Source organism: Staurois parvus, unplaced genomic scaffold, assembly GCF_062004578.1.
Source record: "Staurois parvus isolate SC_StPar_1 unplaced genomic scaffold, SC_StPar_1.0 ptg000177l, whole genome shotgun sequence".
NCBI lineage: Eukaryota > Metazoa > Chordata > Amphibia > Anura > Ranidae > Staurois > Staurois parvus.
This window is the reverse complement of record NW_028317973.1, coordinates 2,839,925-2,860,790: the sequence shown is the minus strand read 5'-3', so window position 1 is coordinate 2,860,790 and position 20,866 is coordinate 2,839,925. Positions and strand designations below refer to the sequence as shown.

General features: G+C 38.1%; 2 protein-coding genes across 4 annotated transcripts in view; one reads left to right on the top strand and one right to left on the bottom strand.

Annotated features, from left to right (window-relative positions):
* The window catches only part of CDH23 (cadherin related 23), a 1,300,862-nt gene that overhangs the window by 1,095,580 nt on the left and 184,416 nt on the right, over positions 1-20,866 (top strand). The gene's annotated exons all lie outside the window — the stretch shown is intronic.
* VSIR (V-set immunoregulatory receptor) overlaps positions 1-20,866 on the bottom strand; it is a 64,338-nt gene that overhangs the window by 9,367 nt on the left and 34,105 nt on the right. The window contains exons 2-5 of the mRNA XM_089677095.1: positions 13,670-14,038; positions 7,719-7,772; positions 4,201-4,308; positions 828-855 (exon numbers count right to left, since the gene is read on the bottom strand). Coding sequence (XP_089533221.1) covers positions 828-855; positions 4,201-4,308; positions 7,719-7,772; positions 13,670-14,038 — 559 coding nt within the window. The remainder of the gene's footprint in view (positions 1-827; positions 856-4,200; positions 4,309-7,718; positions 7,773-13,669; positions 14,039-20,866) is intronic.

The following is a 20,866-nucleotide window of genomic DNA, read 5'->3' as shown; positions in this document are numbered from 1 at the left end:
TAAGAAAATGTCAGGAAAGTCTTACTAGAACAGCTGAACTTTATTTGGAGTTAATCAGAGGCACTTTAAATGATGGCAGGTGTGTACTGACCCCTATTTAACATGTTTTTTAATGCGATTGCTTAATTCTCAAACATGGCTACAGCCCCAGTTATATGACTGTGTGCACACTTATGCAACCACATTATTTTAGTATTTTTTTATGTACTTCCCCCCCCTAAAAGATTTGTTTGTTTTTCAATTGAGTTGTACAGTTTATAGGTCACACTACAGGTCAAAAAAGTTCTGAAATTATTTATCTGTCTAATTTTTTTACATCGCAGAAACCTGACATTTTAGCAGGGGTGTGTAGACTTTTTATATCCACTGTATATTATATACACACACACACACATATATATATATAAAATTTATTTTCTTTGCAGCTTACCAATTCTTAGATTGATGGTTGCATTAATTTCCTGTTAGTATGTACAAGTGAAAAAGAAAAAAATCCTAGCAATAAGTCTGTTATTTTACAACTTATTTTAAAGTGCCTCTAAAGGCTCAAGGTTTTTTTTTACCCTAATGCATGCTTATAGATTGAGTATCACAATTTTTTGCACTGTTTATTTGTCTGCATTAACGCTACACTACAGTCCTAGGAATTCAAAATATGACAACAGAGCTCAGAAAAGGAAAGAGTGCTCCTTTTTTTTTTTTTCTTTTTTAAGGTTCATACAAAACTATAAAATGTTATTTTGTTACTTTTGTGGAATAACTCTTCTTGCAGCAAACAGACAAAGCTATTAAAGAGAACTTAGAGCATTTACACAAATAATGCATACCTGTCCATTCTCACCAACTCCTGTGCTCCTAGAATAATAAGAAATAAAAGTTAATTTGTTGTTTATTATTTTGTATGAAAAATGACGAATCACACAAAGTACACTTTTCAACAGCTTAACACCGAGGGTACTGCTATTTATTACTTGTGTTTATATTTTATTTGTACTCCATGAAGTGTACATTAAAATAATAGTTTTAGTATTCATTTCTTTTTACCTAGACTTGGATCCGACTGTAAAATAAATGCTTAATTATGGATGTCACCTGTGTATGTACATTCCTCAGTACTGTTCCTTGTGTGATTTGGGTCAGATTTAATGCCATCACTTCCTTAGTTACTTTTATTGCACTGCCCACTATACTAACATACAGTTAAGTCCATATATATTTGGACACAGGCACAATTTTTGTTTTTTTTCAGGTATTTACCAAAATATATTCAAGCTATAGTTATATAATGGATAAGGTCTGAAAGTGTGCACTCTCCGGTTTAATTTGAGGGTATGTACATCCAAATTGGAGGAAGGGCTTAGGAATTACAGCTCTTAAGAGTAGCCATCCCCCCTTTTTCAAGGGACCAAACGTAATTTGACAATTGAATCAAAAGCGGTTTCATGGCCAGGTGTGGGCTACTCTGTTATTTCTTCATCAATTAAGCAGGAAAAAGGTCTGGAGTTGATTCTAAGTGTGGTCTTTGCATTTGGAATCTATTGCTGTGAACCTACATCATGCATTCAAAGGAGCTGTCCATGCAAGTGAAACAGGCCATTGTAAGGCTTCAAAAAGGAAACAAATACATCAGAGATATAGCACCAACATTAGGAGAGGCCAAATCAACGGTTTGATACATTCTGAGGAAAGAAGAACGCACTGGTGAGCTCAGCAACATAAAAAGGCATGGACGTCCACAGCAGACAACAGTGGTGGATGATCGCATGATCCTCTCTATGATAAAGAAAACCCATTCACAACATCCAGACAAGTGAAGGACACTCTCCAGGAGGTGGGCACATCATTGTCAAAGTCTACAATCAAGAGAAGACTTCATGAGAGAAAATACAGAGGGTTCACCACAAGGTTCAAACCAACCATTCATAATCCTGAAGAATAGAAAAGCCAGATTAGACTTTGGCACAAAAAAAATCTAAAAAAGCCAGACCAGTTCTGGAAAAGCATTTTTTGGACAGATGAAACTAAGGTTAATCTGTACCAGAATGACGGGAAGAAAATAGTGTGGAGAAGGCTTGGAACAGCTCATGATCCAGACCAGAGCACACAACGTCATCTGTAAAACATGGTGGAGGCAATGTGATGGCATGGGCATAAATGGCTTGCAGTGGCACTGGGTCATTGATGATGTGACAGAAGCAGCTGGATGTATTCTACAGTGTTTAGAGATATACTGTAAGCCCAAATTCAGCCAAATGCTGTGAAGTTGATTGGACGGTACTTCACAGTACAGATGGATAATGATCCAAAACACACTGCAAAAGCAACCCAGGGTCTTTTGAAGGAAAAGAAGTGGAATATTCTGCAATGGCCGAGTCAATCACCTGATCTTAACCCAATTGAGCATGCATTTCACTTGCTGAAGGCAAAACTAAAAGGCAGAAAGACCCACAAACAAAGAACAACTGAAGACCGCTACAATTAGAGCCTGGCAAAGCATCAGGAAGGAGGAAACCCAATTTTTGGTAATTTCCATGGGTTCCAGACTTCAGGCAGTCATTGCCAGTAAAGGATTCTCAACAAAATATTAAAAATGAACATTTTATTTATGATTATATTAAACTGTCCAATTACTTTTGGTCCCTTGAAAATAAAAAAAAAAAAGGGGGGGGATGGCTACTCTTAAGAGTTGAAATTCTGAAACCCTTCCTCCAATTTGGATGTACATACCCTCAAATTAAACCTGAGAGTGTCCACTTTCAGCCCATATCCATTATATAACTATAGCTTGAATATGTTTTGGTAAATACCTGAAAAAAAAAAAAAAAACTAAAATGGTGCCTATGTCCAAATATATATGGACCTAACTGTATCTTTGTGCATGGCCAGTTTTAGTTGTACAGAGCTGTTCAGCCACAGTTGTAGTTCGAAGATTTCTAGAAAATCTGTTCATCAAAACATTCTTTGTCATCATAGAGCCCTTAAAATTTTGTCCAGACCTGCTGTTTGAATGGAATCCCAGACATAATAAACAGGTCTCATTGTAACATGTATGATGTTTTTTCCCTAATGAAAACCACATTAGAATTTTGTTTGCTCAAGCTCCTTCTAAGCATCTTGTCACTACAAGCAAAAACAAATATCAGTTTGACCACACTAACCATTAGAAAATTGAAAGTTCAGAAAATGGAAATTTAAAACAAACTTTACTGGTGCACTTAAAGTATGACAAAAGGCAAAACTTTTTTTTCTGTTTTGGATAGCGTGGAGATGGTTTAAAAGACATGTCTGTGCCCCCGATTAGGGAGATTCACCCTCTCTATTTATCCCATTTACCATTATCATCAAAAGAGAAAGTAAAAGAAAATTCCCAAAATTTTGGGTTGTCCCTAGAACAGTAATAGAGGGGAAATCTTTAAAGTGGACACTAGATCTGGTGGTCCTCAATGGATTCCTTTAATCTGCAGGGATTTCCTCCAACTTCAATTTTTACAACGGGAAAGGAAGTGAAGGTGGATTATAACCCTCACTTCCTCTATCCAAAATGGATTAAAAAAAACTGCCTATGGTTCTACTGTAATATTATTTAAATGATTGTATTCTTTATGTTATAAAATGTTACAGCTTCCACTTTTAATGGTAAAGTTCTAATTTATCAGAATAAAACAAGTAACAAAGCAGCAACAGTGGTAACATTCTGGAGTTGCCTTCTTTTCCATTTCTGTCACCCAGTGGACACTGCAGTGACTTCTAAAAGTCACTGTTTCTTGCTTGTGTATATAGAAAATGCTATTGTTACCATAAAGGCAATGGCCAGGAGCTCTGTTCTCTCACCTAGAAAGCATTCAGCGAGGCAAAGCAGATACAACAACTTAGTCTACAGACTAATATATATGATGAAGGTTTTAGCTTGGTGCTCTCTGGCTCTGGGTGAATGCCAAACAGTAATAGGTCAAAGCATTTACTGATTCTACATAAACTTCATAGACTATTTGGTTTTATTTGCTTTCTCTAGCAGAATGTGTCTTCTGTGAGACAGTTATATTTAGGAACCGGAAAACTTACTTTAAAGGACTATGATTTTTTTTATAGTCAAAATCATCCAAACACCAAGCATACTTGATTTAAATTTCCTCTATTAAAATGTATTGTGACTTTTACAGTCTGCATGGAAATGTCATATCACTCCGGTGTGATACTTACTTCTGGCAGTCACTGCTTTTCTTTGTTTATAGACTAGTATTAGTATGAGAGGCATGCACAGGATTCCAACAATACAAGCCACAATGGCCACTGCAGCTGCTGTTGTGCCTACAGGAAGGGAATACAAAGCATAAAATAAATACAAATAAACTGTTCTGACAAACGTTGACTGTATCTACATGTATGCTTACAACAAAACTATTTTTTTTTTACTCGTGCATGTATAGCCGGTATCTATGGGACTGAAGGAATGCTACACTCTGTTTCATAAATGGTTTTCTTTAAAGCCAGTTGAAGAGAGACAAGGTTATGTCTCTAACACAAAGTAGTAGAAACTTACACAATAGTTCTGATTTATCAAACGGCAATATCTATTAAACAGATCAGAAATTGTGACTGCCCCTGCAATGTTTTATATACCTGTCTGACTTTCTCGAGAGTCCTTGGTGTGGAATACCGATGTGCATCCAGTGCGGCTCTGTGCCCAGCTTTTACTACCCTCTGTATGCGATTTTTGTGATTATCTTTGGCCCTCACCTACTAGCCCATTGGTCATTACTTGTTTTCTATTAACGCAATTTATCAGGTTTCTTCCACCCTTTTATGTACTGTGTTTATGTACTCAGTTTTTCTCTCTGTCAATATTTCAGTGCATTTGTCATGTCCTTCATCAGAAGATTTGTATACTTTATTCTTTTGTGTCAGTGATCTTGCTTTTGACTGTTTCTTTGTCATGTTGTCTATAATAAAATCCATTATAAAAGAAATTGTGACTGCCCTGATTGGTCAATCTGTAATAGCAAGGTGCACTAAACAGACATTAAGCCACGGTAAAGGCTAAAAGGGGCTCTCAGTCAACAATATGGCATGCCTTAAGTGCTACTGCAGCTTGATTAATCAGGCACGCCAAGCTATTATTTTATACATCATTGTATACATCATTTACCTAAGTGACTTTAGAACTAAGACTTTTACTTGTAGTATCACTTGAAAGACTGCAATGCATGTACTGGTTAAAAAATATTATTTGCCCTATTATTCCTTCTTCTGTCTCCAAGTGTGCCAGAAAACAAAAACAAGGAGCATAGCAGCAACACCACACAAATATGGTACACACCAGGAAAATTATATACAGTGCATTCATAATGTATTCAGACCCCTTCACTTTTTTCAATTTTGTTATGTTGCACCCTGATACTGCAGAAAACTCCAGGCGGGATTTTGTGTGCTTTGTACTGAGGATTTCTGTCTAGCCACTGTGCCATAAAGCCCAGATCAATGAAGGGATGTAGTGATGGTTGTCCTTCTGGAACTTTGACTGAGCTCCAGTGATCCTGTGTAGAGATGAGACAGAGTGACCATCAGGTGCTTTTGACCTCTCTTACTAAGGCTCTTCTCCCCTGAATGCTCAGTTTGGCTGGGCGACAGGCTCTTGGAAGAGTTCTGGTTGTGCCAAACGTCTTGCATTTGAGAATTATGGAGACCACTGTGCTCTTGGGAACCTTCGGTGCAGCAGATTTTTTTCTTGTAGCCTTTCCCAGATCTGTGTCTTGCAATAATCCTGTCTCTGAGTTCTACAGCCAGTTCATTTGACCTCATGGCTTTTGCTCTGATACAGTATGCATTGTCAGCTGTAAGGCCTTATATAAGGAGGTATGTGCCATCCTAAATAATGTCCAGTCAATTTATTTACTACAGGTGGATTCCAATCAAGGTGTAGGAACACTTCAGCAATGATCAAGAGAAATGGGAGGCACCTGAGCTAAAGTTCAAGTGTTGTTGCAAAGGGTCTGAAAACTTATGCCAATGTATTATGTCATTTTTTTTAAATTGTAAAAAATTCACAGACATTTATAAAATTCTGTTTTCGCTTTGTCATTATAGGGTACCGAGTGTATATTAAAGAGAAAAAAATTAAATTAAAAACAATTGTAGTATCAGGGTGCAACATAACAAAAATGAAAAAAGTGAAGGGGGTCTGAATACTTTTATGAATGCACTGTATGTAGTTGCCAATGTTGGAAATGAGCTACTAGTCAACATTACACTGTTACAAGTGCTTTAATAATTATCCTTTTACTGCGCAATTTTAATGCTCGACTAAAACACACAGTTACCAAGAGGCCATCTGAGTGTTATTTTACATATTGAACAGAAGCTCTTTACCGCTTGTTATATTTCATTGTGTCTCATTCTGAGAAGAAGTGCGGACCTTTTTGTGGAGGTTCAGTTATTACTATACCGCATTCAGCAAGAGACGTCACAGGTATAGTACTTATGATTTATTGCAAACTGTCTGGTAAAATGAATAAAAATTCAATCATATATAGTAAAAGTTATGTATTCCCTAGAGAGATATAGCAAAATGTATGTATTCCCTAGGATGACTTAAGTATTATTATTATTATACCGGATTTATCTAGCGCCAACAGTTTGCGCAGCGTTTTACAATATAAGGGAGACAGTACAATTACAATACTTTCAGTACAGAATGAATAGGAGGGCCTTGCTCGTGGAGCTTACAATCTAAAGGAAGGGGGAGATATAGATTCTGTTTGGCAGGATTAGAATTTACTAATGGGTTTACAATTATTTACTGAGCATCTAAATACATTATGAGGCAGACATCTGTTGACTATTAATTGACAGATTAATCTTGGGCATTAAGGCCTCTTGCACATGGAACCAATGTTGGAGCATCAGCATTTCTGGACTTAATTTCAGGCATTTGGGTTTTGCATGTTTGCAATTATGTTCATTTGCATGCACAATACATTCCTAGGCAAAATCCATTAACATTTATGCTCATATGCCCGTATTTGCATGTACCGGCACAAAATACTGACCGGGAACACAGAATGTTTGTTTTTTTTGTTTTTTTTATACTCAAGTATACGCAGGGGTTGTTTATGCTCCTGTGTGTACAGGTATATTGTAAACAATGGGCTGCATTTTAGATCAGTAGAAAAAATTCAGTACTGAGCTTTTTGAAGCTGCAGTATGCAAGAAGCCTAAAGGAAACTTGTACAGAGAAAGTATTGTAGGCTGCCATTTCTGCTCTTCTAAAAATGCTAAATGACTAGCTGTCTCCGGCTACTTTTTAGGCTGCTGATCTGGAACAATATTACGTGGATTACCTAAACCAGCATAATTGTACAGCCAATAAGTTAATCAACTTTGCAGCACGATGTTGACACAAAGTGTGATCGTTCTCCATCTTTCATAGTCAATTCAGGCCTAGTTGTCAGCAGGATACAGCATAGTATACTGTGTGTACCCTCAACACCCTTAAATCCTCACCAATACGCCATCAGAAACTGTTCGATGGGAATAAGTTCATGCAGCGTTTTTGCACTATTTGTAATAGATATCCAGTGCTTGTCTTGATGGGTTGGCTGCAACAGTGCATGATAACTCGTCAGAGAGTATAAACTATATCACGCTTTTAGTCCTTTCCCCGATAGTATGAGAAAACTAGTTCAATGACAATCTGAAAGGTGATAAAAAGATGTACATACCATCACTGTCCTTTTCAGATGAGAGAAGTGAACATGCCTTAAGATCCGGATTATCTAAAATGTAAAATAAAACCAGATATATTTGACTGTACAGCACATGGAAAAACAATTGTGTTTTAAGGTTTTGGGTCATTATCAGTTCACCACATTTTAAAGTTGTGTAAACACCATGAAAGCTATTCCTGTATTGCTCATGTGGTTAAATTTGTATCTATAACTACAGGAATGGATACAGTTTAGGGATGTCAAACTGGTGTCTTATGGGTCCATGTTGTCCTCTTGCTCCTTCTCTGTGGTCCTCAGCATTTAAAGCTGAACTTAAGGTATTTTTCTAACACCAGTGAGCAGACATGTAGTTTAGCATAAAAGAGACATGAAGTGTCTCTTCTGCAATCAAGTTCACCTACCTGCTTGCACTGTTCTGTGACATGTAAATTAAGCTGCACATGTGCGGCGCCAATTACATTGCCGGCATTGTCCCTGTGTGACGGGATGACCAATGCCTACAAAGGAATTATGTCATCCCACACTAGCCAATGAAGATGCCGAAGCACTTGGGGATGAGTAAAACCTTGTGCGTTTAGAGTGGGGGTAAGTATATTGACCATAGTTCTTAGACTTTAGTTTATGAATTCCAAAAAGAAATGTATCCCAACTGCTCTTCAGTGGCAGGTTTACTTTCTTACATAATTTGTCATTTATTAGAAAATGTTTTATGACCCATTACTATGGAATTACACAGTATATTGTAAGTTACAGTGCAATTTTACTAAAATGCGAAGTTTAAGTACTATAATATTTTTCTGGAATAAAATTTGGCTCTCAGTAGGCATAATGCAGTCCTCTGTGAACAGTCTCTCAGTTTGACCCACTGTTTCATTTGAGTTTGATATGCAGCTCACAACCAATGACTGTCACTGGCAAAACAGTAGTTTAATGCTTGTAAGTTATAGAAATCATAAAAATTGAAGGAATACAGCTTAGAGACTACTACTACAAGGTTCCACAAAAGCATAAAAAAATATACATAAAATCAACATAATTTCCTTCATGAAAAAGGTGGTACTGTATTTGCATAACCTTATTTCCAACACCATCAAAGAACAAAACATTTACTCCTTTCTGCTTAGTAGCAGAAGCCATGACAATCATTCATTATTCCCCTATGACTAAGTCTAGTATTTCTTTAAGTTTCTGTACTTAATGAAAATGTAATTTCTTGGAGCTCATTGAAGAAGAACACAGAATTTCAGAGGTCGAGTTAAACTGACAATTACAGGAAGTTTGGACACTGGCAAACAATAAAAAATTGTGGGCCAGCTCAGTAAAACCCTCCTAATCCCAGCATAATAGAGTTTGGTGCTAAAGCAGTAACAAGAACATGGTCATAAACACATAGGGGTGGGACCTGCGTCCTACAATGGACTCTCTTGGGAATGGATTCCCATTCTCTTTCCTGTACACTGAGGAACAAAGTAGTTCAGAGATTGCTAGGAGATCCAAATGAAATCTCATTCTCTTCCCTGTACACTGAGGAACAAATTAGTTCAGAGATTGCTAAGAGATCCAAATGAAATCCCATTCTCTTTCCTGTACACTGAGTAACAAAGTGGTTCAGAGATTGCTAGGAGATCCAAAATTAGTCCACCTGAGGGATGAGCAACAGGAAAAAAAAACCCACAAACAGGCCCACATGAAAAAACAGTATTGGGTACTATCTGCAGCTCGAAAGAGCCACCTGAAGGACTTTGCACCTGAAGTTGGCATCAGATGAGACCTGAACATACATCTGAAAAAACTTAAAGAACATGTGAACAAAAAACTGGGATACAGTATTGGTGTGTTTCTCACACACACAAAATATTGCCAAAAGTATTCGGACACCCCTCCAAATCATTGGATTCAGGTGTTCTGATTACCTCCATGGCCACTGGTGTATAAAATTAAACACCTAGGCATGCAGACTGCTTCTACAAACATTTGTGAAAGAATGCGTCACTCTCAGGAGCTCAGTGAATTTAAGTCTGGTACCGTGATAGGTTGCCACCTGTGCAATAAGTCCATCCACGAAATGTCCTCGCTACTAAATATTCCACAGTCAACTGTTAGTGGTATTATAACAAAGTGGAAGCAACTGTGAATAACAGCAACTCAGCCATGAAGTGGTAGGCCGCATAAAATGATAGAGCAGGATCAGTGCATGTGCACATTGAGCAGAAGTCGTCAACTGTCTGTAGAGTCAATAGCTAAAGACCTCCAAATATCGTGTGGCATTCAGATTAGCACAGCAACAATGTGGAGAGAGCTTCATAGAATGGGTTTCCATGGCCGAGCAGCTGCATCCAAGCCTTACATCACCAAGTGCAATGCAAAGCGTTGGATGCAGTGGTGTAAAGCACTCTCTACTGGACCCTAGAGCAGTGGAGACATGTTCTCTGGAATGACGAATCACGCTTCTTTGTCTGGCATTGCGATGGAAGTGTCTGGGTTTTGTGGTTGCCAGGAGGACGGTATTTGCCTGACTGCTTTATGACAAGTGTAAAGTTTGGTGAAGGGGGGATTATCGTGTGGGGTTGTTTTTCAGGGGTTGGGCTTGGCCTCTTCGCTCCAGTGAAGGAAACTTGCTGCACAAAGCTAAAAAACCTTGAGCCTTTACAGCCACTTTAATTTCCCACATCTGTGGCTTTTTAAATTGCAGTTAGTGCCTGTGTGTAAATAGTCAATTAGTTTTTTTGGCTCTCCTGTATATGCACTCAGCAAGTTTAACACTGAGCCATGGGGAGCATAAAAGATCTGTCAAAAGACCTGCGCAACAAGGTAATGGAACTTTATACAGAAGAAAAAATTATGTAAACAGATATCCAAAGCCTTGAATATGCCATTTAGTACTCTTCAACCACTTATTAAGAAGTGGAAAATTCAGGGTTCTCTTGATACCAAGTCAAGGTCAGGTAGACCAAGACTAGCCACAAGTGCCAGAAAATTTGTTCGGGACACAAAGAAAAACCCACAGGTAACCTCAGAAATACGGGCTGCTCTGGAAAAAGACAGTGTGGTTGTTTCAAGTAGCACAATACTCTTAACACTTGGAGAAAAATTAGCTGCATGGTCAAGTTGCCAGAAAGAAGCCTTTACTGCGCCAATGCCACAAAAAAAACTCTGGGTTACAATATGCCTGACAACACCTCACAGCTTCTAGCACACTGTAATCTGGAGTGATGAGACCAAAATAGTTTTATGGTCCCAATTATAAGCACTATGTTTGGAAAGGGGTCAAGAGGCCCTATAGCAAAAAGAATACCATGCCCACTGTGAAGCATGGTGGTGGCTCACTGATGTTTTGGGAGTGTGTGAGCTCTTGTGAAAATTGATGGCAAGATAAATGCAGCCTTGTATCAGAAAATACTGGCCAACAATTTGCGTTCTTTTCAAGAAAGCTGTACATGGGATGCTCTTGGACTTTCCAGCATGACAATGACCCTGAGCACAAGGCCAAGTTGACAATCCAGTGTTACAGTAGAAAAAAAGTGAAGGTTCTAGAGTGACCATCATGGTCTCCTGACCTTAATATCATCGAGCCACTCTGGGGAGATCTCATACATACTGTTCATGCAAGTTGACCAAAGACTTTGCATTACCTAGAGGCATTTTGTCAAGATGAATGGGCAGCTATACCACCTGCATGAATTTGGGGCCTCATAGACAACTATTACAAAAGACTGCACAATGTCATTGAGGCTAAAGGGGGCAATATACAGTATTATGAACTAAGGGTATGCAGACATTTGAACAGGGGTAATTTCTTTTGTGTTGTGATTGTGCCATTCTGTTATTACCTACATGTGAATATGAATCCCATTTAAGAAATAGGAGAAATGTGTTTTGCCTGCTCACTCATGGTTTCTTTACAGTATAGATGGTATAATACTGTATATTATCAATTTGCCAAGGATATGCAAACTTTTGAGCACAACTGTACTGTATATACACAGTCGATAGGGCTTAATGCAAAAGGGTTGTTGGGAGCACTGTTTAAAAAAAAAAAAAAAAAAAAAAAAGGGGTCTTCAAGTAGTGCGTGGGTAGTTATTAAAGCAGATTTAAACTCTGCAATACTGATTTTTTTTAATAGGCCCTCAGGAGGTTTATGCCATAATTCACTAGTAAGCATAGTACATTAGCACATTATGACAGACTTACCTATGAAACGAAAACCCTCCAGTGTTGAGCTGTCAGTGCTCAGACGCTTCCATCTTCTCCCAGTCTTTCTTCCAGGTTCAATCTATTTGGCTGCTTGAATGGGCAAGGGCTCAGTGTACATTACCACTGACAAGCCGAGAGAATGGTTTAAGACCAATAAAAACCCTACCTGTCAGTGGATTAAACAAATAGAGTTTAATTTTGCTTTAAGAAGGGACTACTAACGCAGCACTGTATATGTAGGAGCCCCAGCCTCTAGGACTGTCTATAGTAACTGAGAATGTATGAGAGTTTTTCAGTGATCATAAAGTGGTCAAGTTTCAGTTTCACTTCTAAGAAATGGATATTTGGTTGTTTCCATAAATTGGCAAAGGATTATTCGTAGGTGGAACGTCAGTAGGAGATCAGTTTTCCCAAGAAAGATTGACATCCAGGATAATTTGGTAATGCTGACATCAATTAATAAAGGTTGGTGGACAAATACTCTTGTCCACAGACAAGACAAAAAGGGGGATTCCAGCAGATGCAGCCATGTCACCCAAAATATCACAGCCTCAAAATATTTGGTAGTTAAGATCAAAAGGGAAAAAATGTCTATAAAATGAAAACTAATACAGCTACCTACCATTTGAAAACTACTAAGCTACAAGATATTAGGTTAGGTACACTATAATATTCTGTTGTCATCATTTCCCAAATGAACACAGTGGGTCTATCGTTACATAAGAAATCTCTCATACAATAGTACAGCAAATATTAATTCACAAATATAGGCGTAAGTATTTCAAGAAGCTTTCTACAGATGCTTAAGATATCTACTATATCAGACTGTCTACATAGGGACGCTACAGGAAGACATTCATAGTCAATGAACAATAGCTAACACTCAGCTGCATAGCAAATTTATAAACAATGTCAAACATCTTTTAGTGATTTAATCAGGATTTGATTTAGGGTCATTTTCTCAGGATGTGAGGAGTGTGTGATTAGGACACAGATGAACTGAAAAGCTAAATGTCATTCCAACTGCTTTCAAATTACACAGGTGTATGTCCAATTATACTCACTCTTACGTCCCTATGGGACGTTCACTCCTTTGCAGTGCTTTGTGGTAGTGCAACACACATTACATGCATTAGTGAACTGCAGTGTCATTCATTTTAAATTTCACCCCAACACAATGCAGCTCTAAGTCAAATGCATTGTGAGAGCAGAGAGAACTGATGCTTACTTTCAAGTTTGGTATGTTTTCTTTGTGATTGCTGTAATAGAACACAGAAATCACGTGGAAAAACACCATGAGATCACCCGGACACAGCGGTAATGTGATCCACTCTGTCCGGGTGACACACGGATCACCGGGCTCCCAAGTGCGCGCTACGTAAGCCACAGATGCAAGCTGACATACAGGTACATTAACCCGCATCCGTACAGCTTCCCACCTGCCATTTACAGGCTGTGGGCAGACGGGAAGCAGTTAAAAATTGCCCACATTGGTTTTAGCTTCAGCAATCTCCAGAGAGGGAGCCTTTCTGAAGATATAGAACTAGATCAATACAATAAAAATCACATTCAAAGAAGATGGCGTGTACTAAGCAATTTGGTTTTATATGCTTTTCCTAAATGTTCCACCTGTTCATTGTGAGTACCTTTATTTTTTGATACGTTTTATATCACTTTTCATAAATTCTGCATAACTGTAAAATTATGTTTCTGTGTACAATTTAAATCTGTAAGAATGGAAAACCATTACCTGTTTTGACCTGAAGTTCCACATAGCTGTGTGCTTCAATTGTCCCATGCTTCTTGTTTTTATCATAAAGGAAACAACAATAGCCACCACTGTCCAATTGTGTGATGTTCAACAGAGTTCTATAGAACACACCATTGGGCAAATGAAATCCTTTGTGTGCTTTGTGATGGTTGTTCTCCGTTGTATTCTTTGCATGTTTTTCCTCAGTACAGTCTGGGTTTCTGTCTTTAGTGAAAGCCCAGCGTATAGTTAGCAGATCATGTTGATGGCCATGGTGCCCTCTGATAGCGCATGTGAGGTTCACATCATAACCTTCTGGACAAATGTACTTTGAGTGCGGTGCAAAAACCGACAATGCACCTGTCCCATCTGTAGGAAAGAGAGAGAACAAAGGTCATTGTAAATTTAAATATTGGACAAAAGTCCAATTCAACTGACTAGTTTCTTTTTCTCACCTATATGGAAACATTTTAAGTTTTGATCTTTCTTTGACATCAAAATATCATGTGGCACTAGGAAAGACGTTTTACCATAACTGCAGCATGGGTTCTTAGGCTGTGGAATATCCTACCACATAAAAGTGGAATTGGCAGACTCATTAGGGGAATTAAAAAAATAAAAGGATTGGATTATTTTCTTGCAACCGACTGGCAATGGTTACCAAAGATAGTATGAGGATTCTTTAATCCAGGTGACTGAATCCAACTCCCCTATGAGGTTAGAAAGGAATCCCCCCAACTTGCAAATATAGTCACTGTTTTAATAATTGCTTGCTATACAGATGGTAAAATATTCTCTCTTTTCCAGAATTACTGGAGTCTGTGAGAAGTTAAACTTGATGGATATTTGTCTTTATTAACCTAAGTATAAGGATAGATCCAAGGTAAATTATATTTTAGTTGTATTACAGGTAATCAAAAGATCTGTTGGGGAGGACTTATCCAATAATCTTTTGATCGGTTAATAAAAAAACAGGGATGTTTGTATCTTTGGGATGTATCTTTATATTTATATCAGAGTTGCCCAAAAGGAGCACAGAATAGCCCAAAGACACAACATACACTAGCACTTTCAACCACTGTAAAAGTTGTCATTAATTATAAAACAATACTGCACAAAGTACACTTAGAAAAAAAAATTCCACCTAAATGTATTTTTTTTTTATTTTATTAAAAGAAAAACACCACTTGCTAAAAAAAAACAAAACAAAAAAAACTTTGATTTACATAAAAGTATATCAGTGTATGTTGTATATACAGTATTTTGATATACAAAGTTACCTTTCAGTCTGCAACTGTTGCAATTTTCTTAAATGGTCAAAGTTAAAATGTCACTTCCTGGCAAAATGGCAGCTTGAAGACATTCCCTACACCATTCATGTACAGATTGCCAGAGGTGTAATTTTCCCCTTGGGATATTTGTTCTCTGCTTATCACAGGAGCTGAATTTACAGCATCCCATGCAATAGGCATTTCTTTATGCGTAGTTTTGCATAGTTACATTGGTACAGCTAGGACCAATGTGAGTATGCATGTGTCACACATGGCCAATCCTTGTGAAAGCTGGAAATCACTGAAGTAGGCATTCTCTAATACAGCGATTGCAATTGGCTTTCAGGTCCAGTGCTGAGCAGCTGCTCTACTATTTAGTGAACACAGTAGGGCGCTCGCTCAGCATGGGCGCCTTTCAGTGAACTCTTTGCATTTTCCCAATAAATGCAAAGCCTTCTCTGATTAGTTGGGGTGGAGAAGTGGACAGTGATGTTGTGATCCTCAACTGATCCAATATGCAATTCAGCTATGTCTGTCTAAAAAAAAGAAAGCTATTTCTTCAGAAAGGGAGAAAGATGTAAATCATAAAAATGCCTGCAAAAATTCTTGGAAAGAATATTGTTTACCAAGCAGGTAATATTTGTTAACAAAACTGGAGTTAAAGCCTTACACAGCCAAAAATTATATGTAAGCCAAAGGCTTTTCAGTGTCTCCCGAACCCCATGGCCTCCAGTGACTCCTTGAGAAATTATGAAAAAAATTGAAAACATTGCAGATTTTTATAACCATTTTGAATGCTTCCTATACTTTGATCAGTAAACTGTGAATTATGTAGATGTTAGAACAGATTAGCATGATTGGAAACTTGAAGCGGACTACCTTAGGCCAGGTTGTACATCCTGTTTACCAGAAGCAGATGTCACAATGTTTTGATTCTGAGGTTTAGCACACACTGAAGGTTTCAGGAAAACCACAAGCTACGGGGAGATGAACTAGTAACCAGCAGGTATGGCGGCTTGTAAAGTCATGTGAAGTTGGTATCAGTTTGAAAGTGACACTGCATTATCTGACTATTAATGTACTAGCTAAATATATATAAACTTATCAAAAAGACAAACCACTAAATAATAGTGTGCTCTTGAGAGCCTACAAACTTTAGAAGAAAAAAGTTAAAAAAGAAAAAGAAAGAAGGACAACTATACGATCTAGATTTCAAATTCAGACTATACATTCATAATAGTGCCTATTCAAATTATCTCGAAACTTACTCAGTTTTGTATGTATTGCAGTTTCGATGAAAAGCAAATTAACTGCAGCAAGTGGTCTTTATTGAATAATAACTTGCTTCACTAAGAATGAAATATAAATGGGTATGTTTGAATGCATTGTATTTTAAAGAGAACATATTCTGTATAAAGCAAAAGCAACAGCTTTACTTTACTCCCTGCCCCCATATCAATTTATACTTCCCTCCCCTCTACTCAATTAATACTTCCCTCCCCTCTACTCAATGTATACTTCCCCCCCATATCAATTTACACTTCCCTCCCCTCTACTCAATGTATGCTTCCCTCCCATATCAATTTATGCTTCCCTCCCCTCTACTCAATGTATACTTCCCTCCCCTCTACTCAATGTATACTTCCCTCCCATATCAATTTATGCTTCCCTCCCCTCTACTCAATTTATACTTCCCTCCCATATCAATTTATGCTTCCCTCCCCTCTACTCAGTGTATACTTCCCTCCCCTGTATCAGTTTATACTTCCCTCCCCTCTACTCCATTTATACTCCCTCCCCCCCCATATCAATTTATACTTCCCTCCCCTCTACGCAATTTACACTCCCCCCCCCCATATCAATTTACACTTCCCCCCCATGTCAATTTTTACTTCCCTCCCCTCTACGCAATTTACACTCCCACCCCATATCAAATTTATACTTCCCTCCCCTCTACTCAATTTATACTACCCCCCCGTACCAATTTATACTTTCCTCCCCTGTAACAGTTTATATTTCCCTCCCCTGTATCAATGTATACTTCCCTCCCCTCCTCTCATTCCTGTGAGTAGAAGAAGAAGCCATGTAGAAGATTCAAGTCAAACCTAGCTGGAGCTTCTGCTTGGATGAGGACTCCCTATCTCCATCCATGTGATGGCACCGGTGCTGAGAGTCCAGCTGCTAACAGTCAGCACTGTCACATGGAAGAAAGGAGAGTGAAGCAGCCCATAGATTGTTTGATTTTCGTTCCTTCCATGGAAGGAAAAAAAATTATTAATTTCTCCCATCAACACAGTCGCTTTTGATGAAGGAATGCCTCTTGCAGCTCTATTGTGTTCAGCAGGTGGGGGTTGCAAGGAGCCTACCCGACCGGTGGAACACAATGATCAATGCTAGGGGCTCTAGCCACTGTCAGGAATCGCCTGTAGAATAAATGGACAGGCTTGTTCTACCCAAGTTGATTGATGGATCAACTTGGGTACAATCAGCCTGCCCATACATGGATTGGATCTCGGCCAGTCACTACTGAACTGGCTGAGATTCAACCCATCTATGACTGGCTTTAGTCACATGGGCATAAAAACACTGCATTTAGACACGTTCAACAATTAATATGCCCATACACACAGCTGTGTCTGCATAAGAAAAAGTATGCTGCGTTTAGTCATGCACAAAAAAAAAAAGAAGTATGACGCAGCTACAGATTTTACACGCATAGATCTGCAGATTTTACTCACATACGTGCATAAATGCATATTTAGATTTTAAAGCATAAACTACATTTTTTGCAAAGTCTATCCTACAGCAAGGAAGGAAGATATGGGGCAACCAATAGAATTGCATTGTGCCACTATGCAAATCAGACTATTCTGAAAAGGCAGAGGAAGGATAGTGATGTACACATTACAGTTACACACAACAAGCCTTTACAGAAATCATATGATGTACTCAGATTGTTAGTTATGGTACAGTATGTTAGCGGAAGGACATAGCTTGTATGTTTCTTTTTTGTAATGTGCTTTTTAACACACACAATATATATTTATATATTTTTTTTTATTTAAATGACAATATTCATAGATGTTCTGGCAAGTGTCAGAAGATTGCCACACTAAAACAAACAAAGATAATTCTTAAAGTTTTTAAAAACAGGGTCCGATTTTTTATGTAACCCACAGCATTTATATAATAGACAGAAGGCATAAAGCAACAGTTTCAGCATACCTTTTAAGAAAGCTTACAAGTTACAGACTACGGTTTGCAAATTGCTTGTGGTTTCTGACCCACATCATTGTCAAAAATGTTCATATGTAAAGAGATATCTATGTGGTAAACCTGTATGCTAGTTACAAAGATTTAACGAAAAGGGAGCAAGGAGTAGCTGACGCTACACAATATGCAGCCGTATAAAATTAAATGGAATAAATAACAGGTTTGGACATCTTTTATTCCTCTGTTTGCACAATTTGTAATCCTTTTTTGTCAGGTAAATCTAAAATACTGATTGATACTGTAATGTAGACTTTTATCCAGCCAACAAAATGAAGCTCTAATTGTTTTTCATCATTAAAAACGGTGTAGTGAAACAACCCCAGTGTATATAGAACTCAATGGCCAAATTACTAAAAAGAGTAAAGCATTTTCACTTTGCAAGGGATTTTCACTTACCTTGCTGAATGTGGTAAAAAGTCACTTTGCAAAAAAAAAAAAAAAAAAAAATCACGTGCAAGAGAAAAATAAAAAAACAAGGATTTTCTTTGCCGAGGATAAAAATGTGCACCACGACATGAAATAGTGTACAAAAAGCATGAATATAAAATAAAAATAGAAATGAATGTCCAAGGTAAATAAGTGTAAAAGAAACTATAAAAGAAATGTCCCAGTGAAGATTCCATCTGCCACCCCACAAATGAAATCACTCTTCTTTTAAAGAGTTCAGAAGTCAGCCACCATCTCCCTGTGAATTAAACACTCACTGGAAACGATGGCTGCCCTTACAACAGCATATGCGCCTATGACTCATGTCAGAAATCAGCGTGTGTGCGATACTCCCCAGTGTCTGTGTCCACTGACACCTCCTGATAGGGTCGAGGTGGGATATATAAAATTTGTCAGGAGCAAAAAGTAATCTCCAATAGTGTAGTATTTATTTAAAAAGTGATATAAAAACAACCCACATACATTCAAAGTAAAGACGCTTACATAGAAAGCCACTACCGACTCAGTATCGTGCAGCGGCGTGCCGTTAGCACTAGAAACTCTACCCCAACGTGTTTCGTCCAATAGGACATTTTCAAGGGGTCCTTATTTTCTTTGCAGTCAATTGGATAATAGAAGTCAGCAGATCTTTACTCCATTTACCAAGCTTAGTAAAAATTCCCTTCCAAAGTTAAAATGTACTCTTGTAGTAAATCAGCCACAGAGAGTCATCCTCTCATTGGCTCATTCCTTACCAGACCAGTTAGTCCACGGCTTCAATTTAAGCAAACCAGCCAAGCAAACTCTTCAGCTGTCTCTTTAAATATTGGTCAGGAAATTAGACATGTGTTGAATGGTTATTTGTATAAAAAAAGATTGCTTATACAGTAGATCAGCCTTTTTCAACCAGGGTACCTTGGCAGAAATTGCCCAAACGTTGTATACAAGTAAGTGAGTGGAACAAGCCTACCTTTGTACATCAGCTTGGAGCCGACCTTAATTACTGCCAGATTTCTAACCTATAAACTCTCAGTCATTCATTAACAGCCAACCTGTTCACTTTTATGGGGGACAGACTTTTTTATTTCTATGGCAAGACATGTCCTGGACCTGCAGGACATCTGGATTCTGTACAAAGACCAGGGTACATTGGTGTCACGTAAGACACTTTGGCAGGTTAGTAAGAATTAAGACACAAAGGCAAGAAGTAGTAATAAAGGATACAAAATTATAAAAAAAAAGTCTATTGAAACATACAATACATACTTGAATGACAACCCCAGCCTTAAAATAAAATATATTAGCTTAACATTCATGGTTGGTCAGTCTTTATAACTACTGGGATCAATCATGTTAGAGTTTGATGCCAAGGCTAAGAAAAAGGCACCAGAGGACCTGTGAATGGCTGAAGTTTGGATCTGTTCTATATTATTACAATTAAAAAGGACAGCTATATGCAAAGCATGATGTTAACACAATATATCAACAATACCTGCATTAATAGGAAGTACTTTATTGAAAAGTCTAGCCACTAAGGAATTTTAAGGAAAGGCTTATATTCATTTAGAAGGTGGAGCTAGTCAGGAAACTAAGGCAATCTGAATAAATGTGAGCAATACTTTTGTTATTATTTAGGTGTAAGACGTCACTCTGCTACTCACAATAGAAAACTAAAGTTGCTTAAAGTCCACACTAGACCTACATGAAGTTTAATGTGGTTGTAAAGGCTCAAGGTTTTTTACCTTCATGCATGAAGGTAAAAAAACCTTCTGTGTGCAGCAGTGCCACCAGCCTACTCAATATTTACCTGAGCCTCATCGAGATCCAGCGATGTGAATGACAGCCTTGGCTGCCCTGGGTCTCTGCCTCCTCATTGGCTGAGACAACAAGCGGGAGCTATTGTCAATCACAGCCAGTAGCCAATGAGGAGAGGGCAGGGGCAATCCACGGCTCCGTGTGTGAATGGACACACGTAGCAGTGGGTGCCCCCATAGCAAGCTGCGTGCTGTGGGGGCACCTAACAGAAGGGAAGGGCCAGGAGAGCCTGCGGGGGACCCGAGAAGAGGAGGATCCAGGCTGCTCTGTGCAAAACCACTACACACAGCAGGTAAGTATAGATCTGTTTGTTATTTTCACCCCCAAAAAAGTGAACCTTTAGAATCACTTTAACTATTATGTAAAAAATAGACTTGAGCTAAAATACAATATTGTAAATGAAAATTAAAAT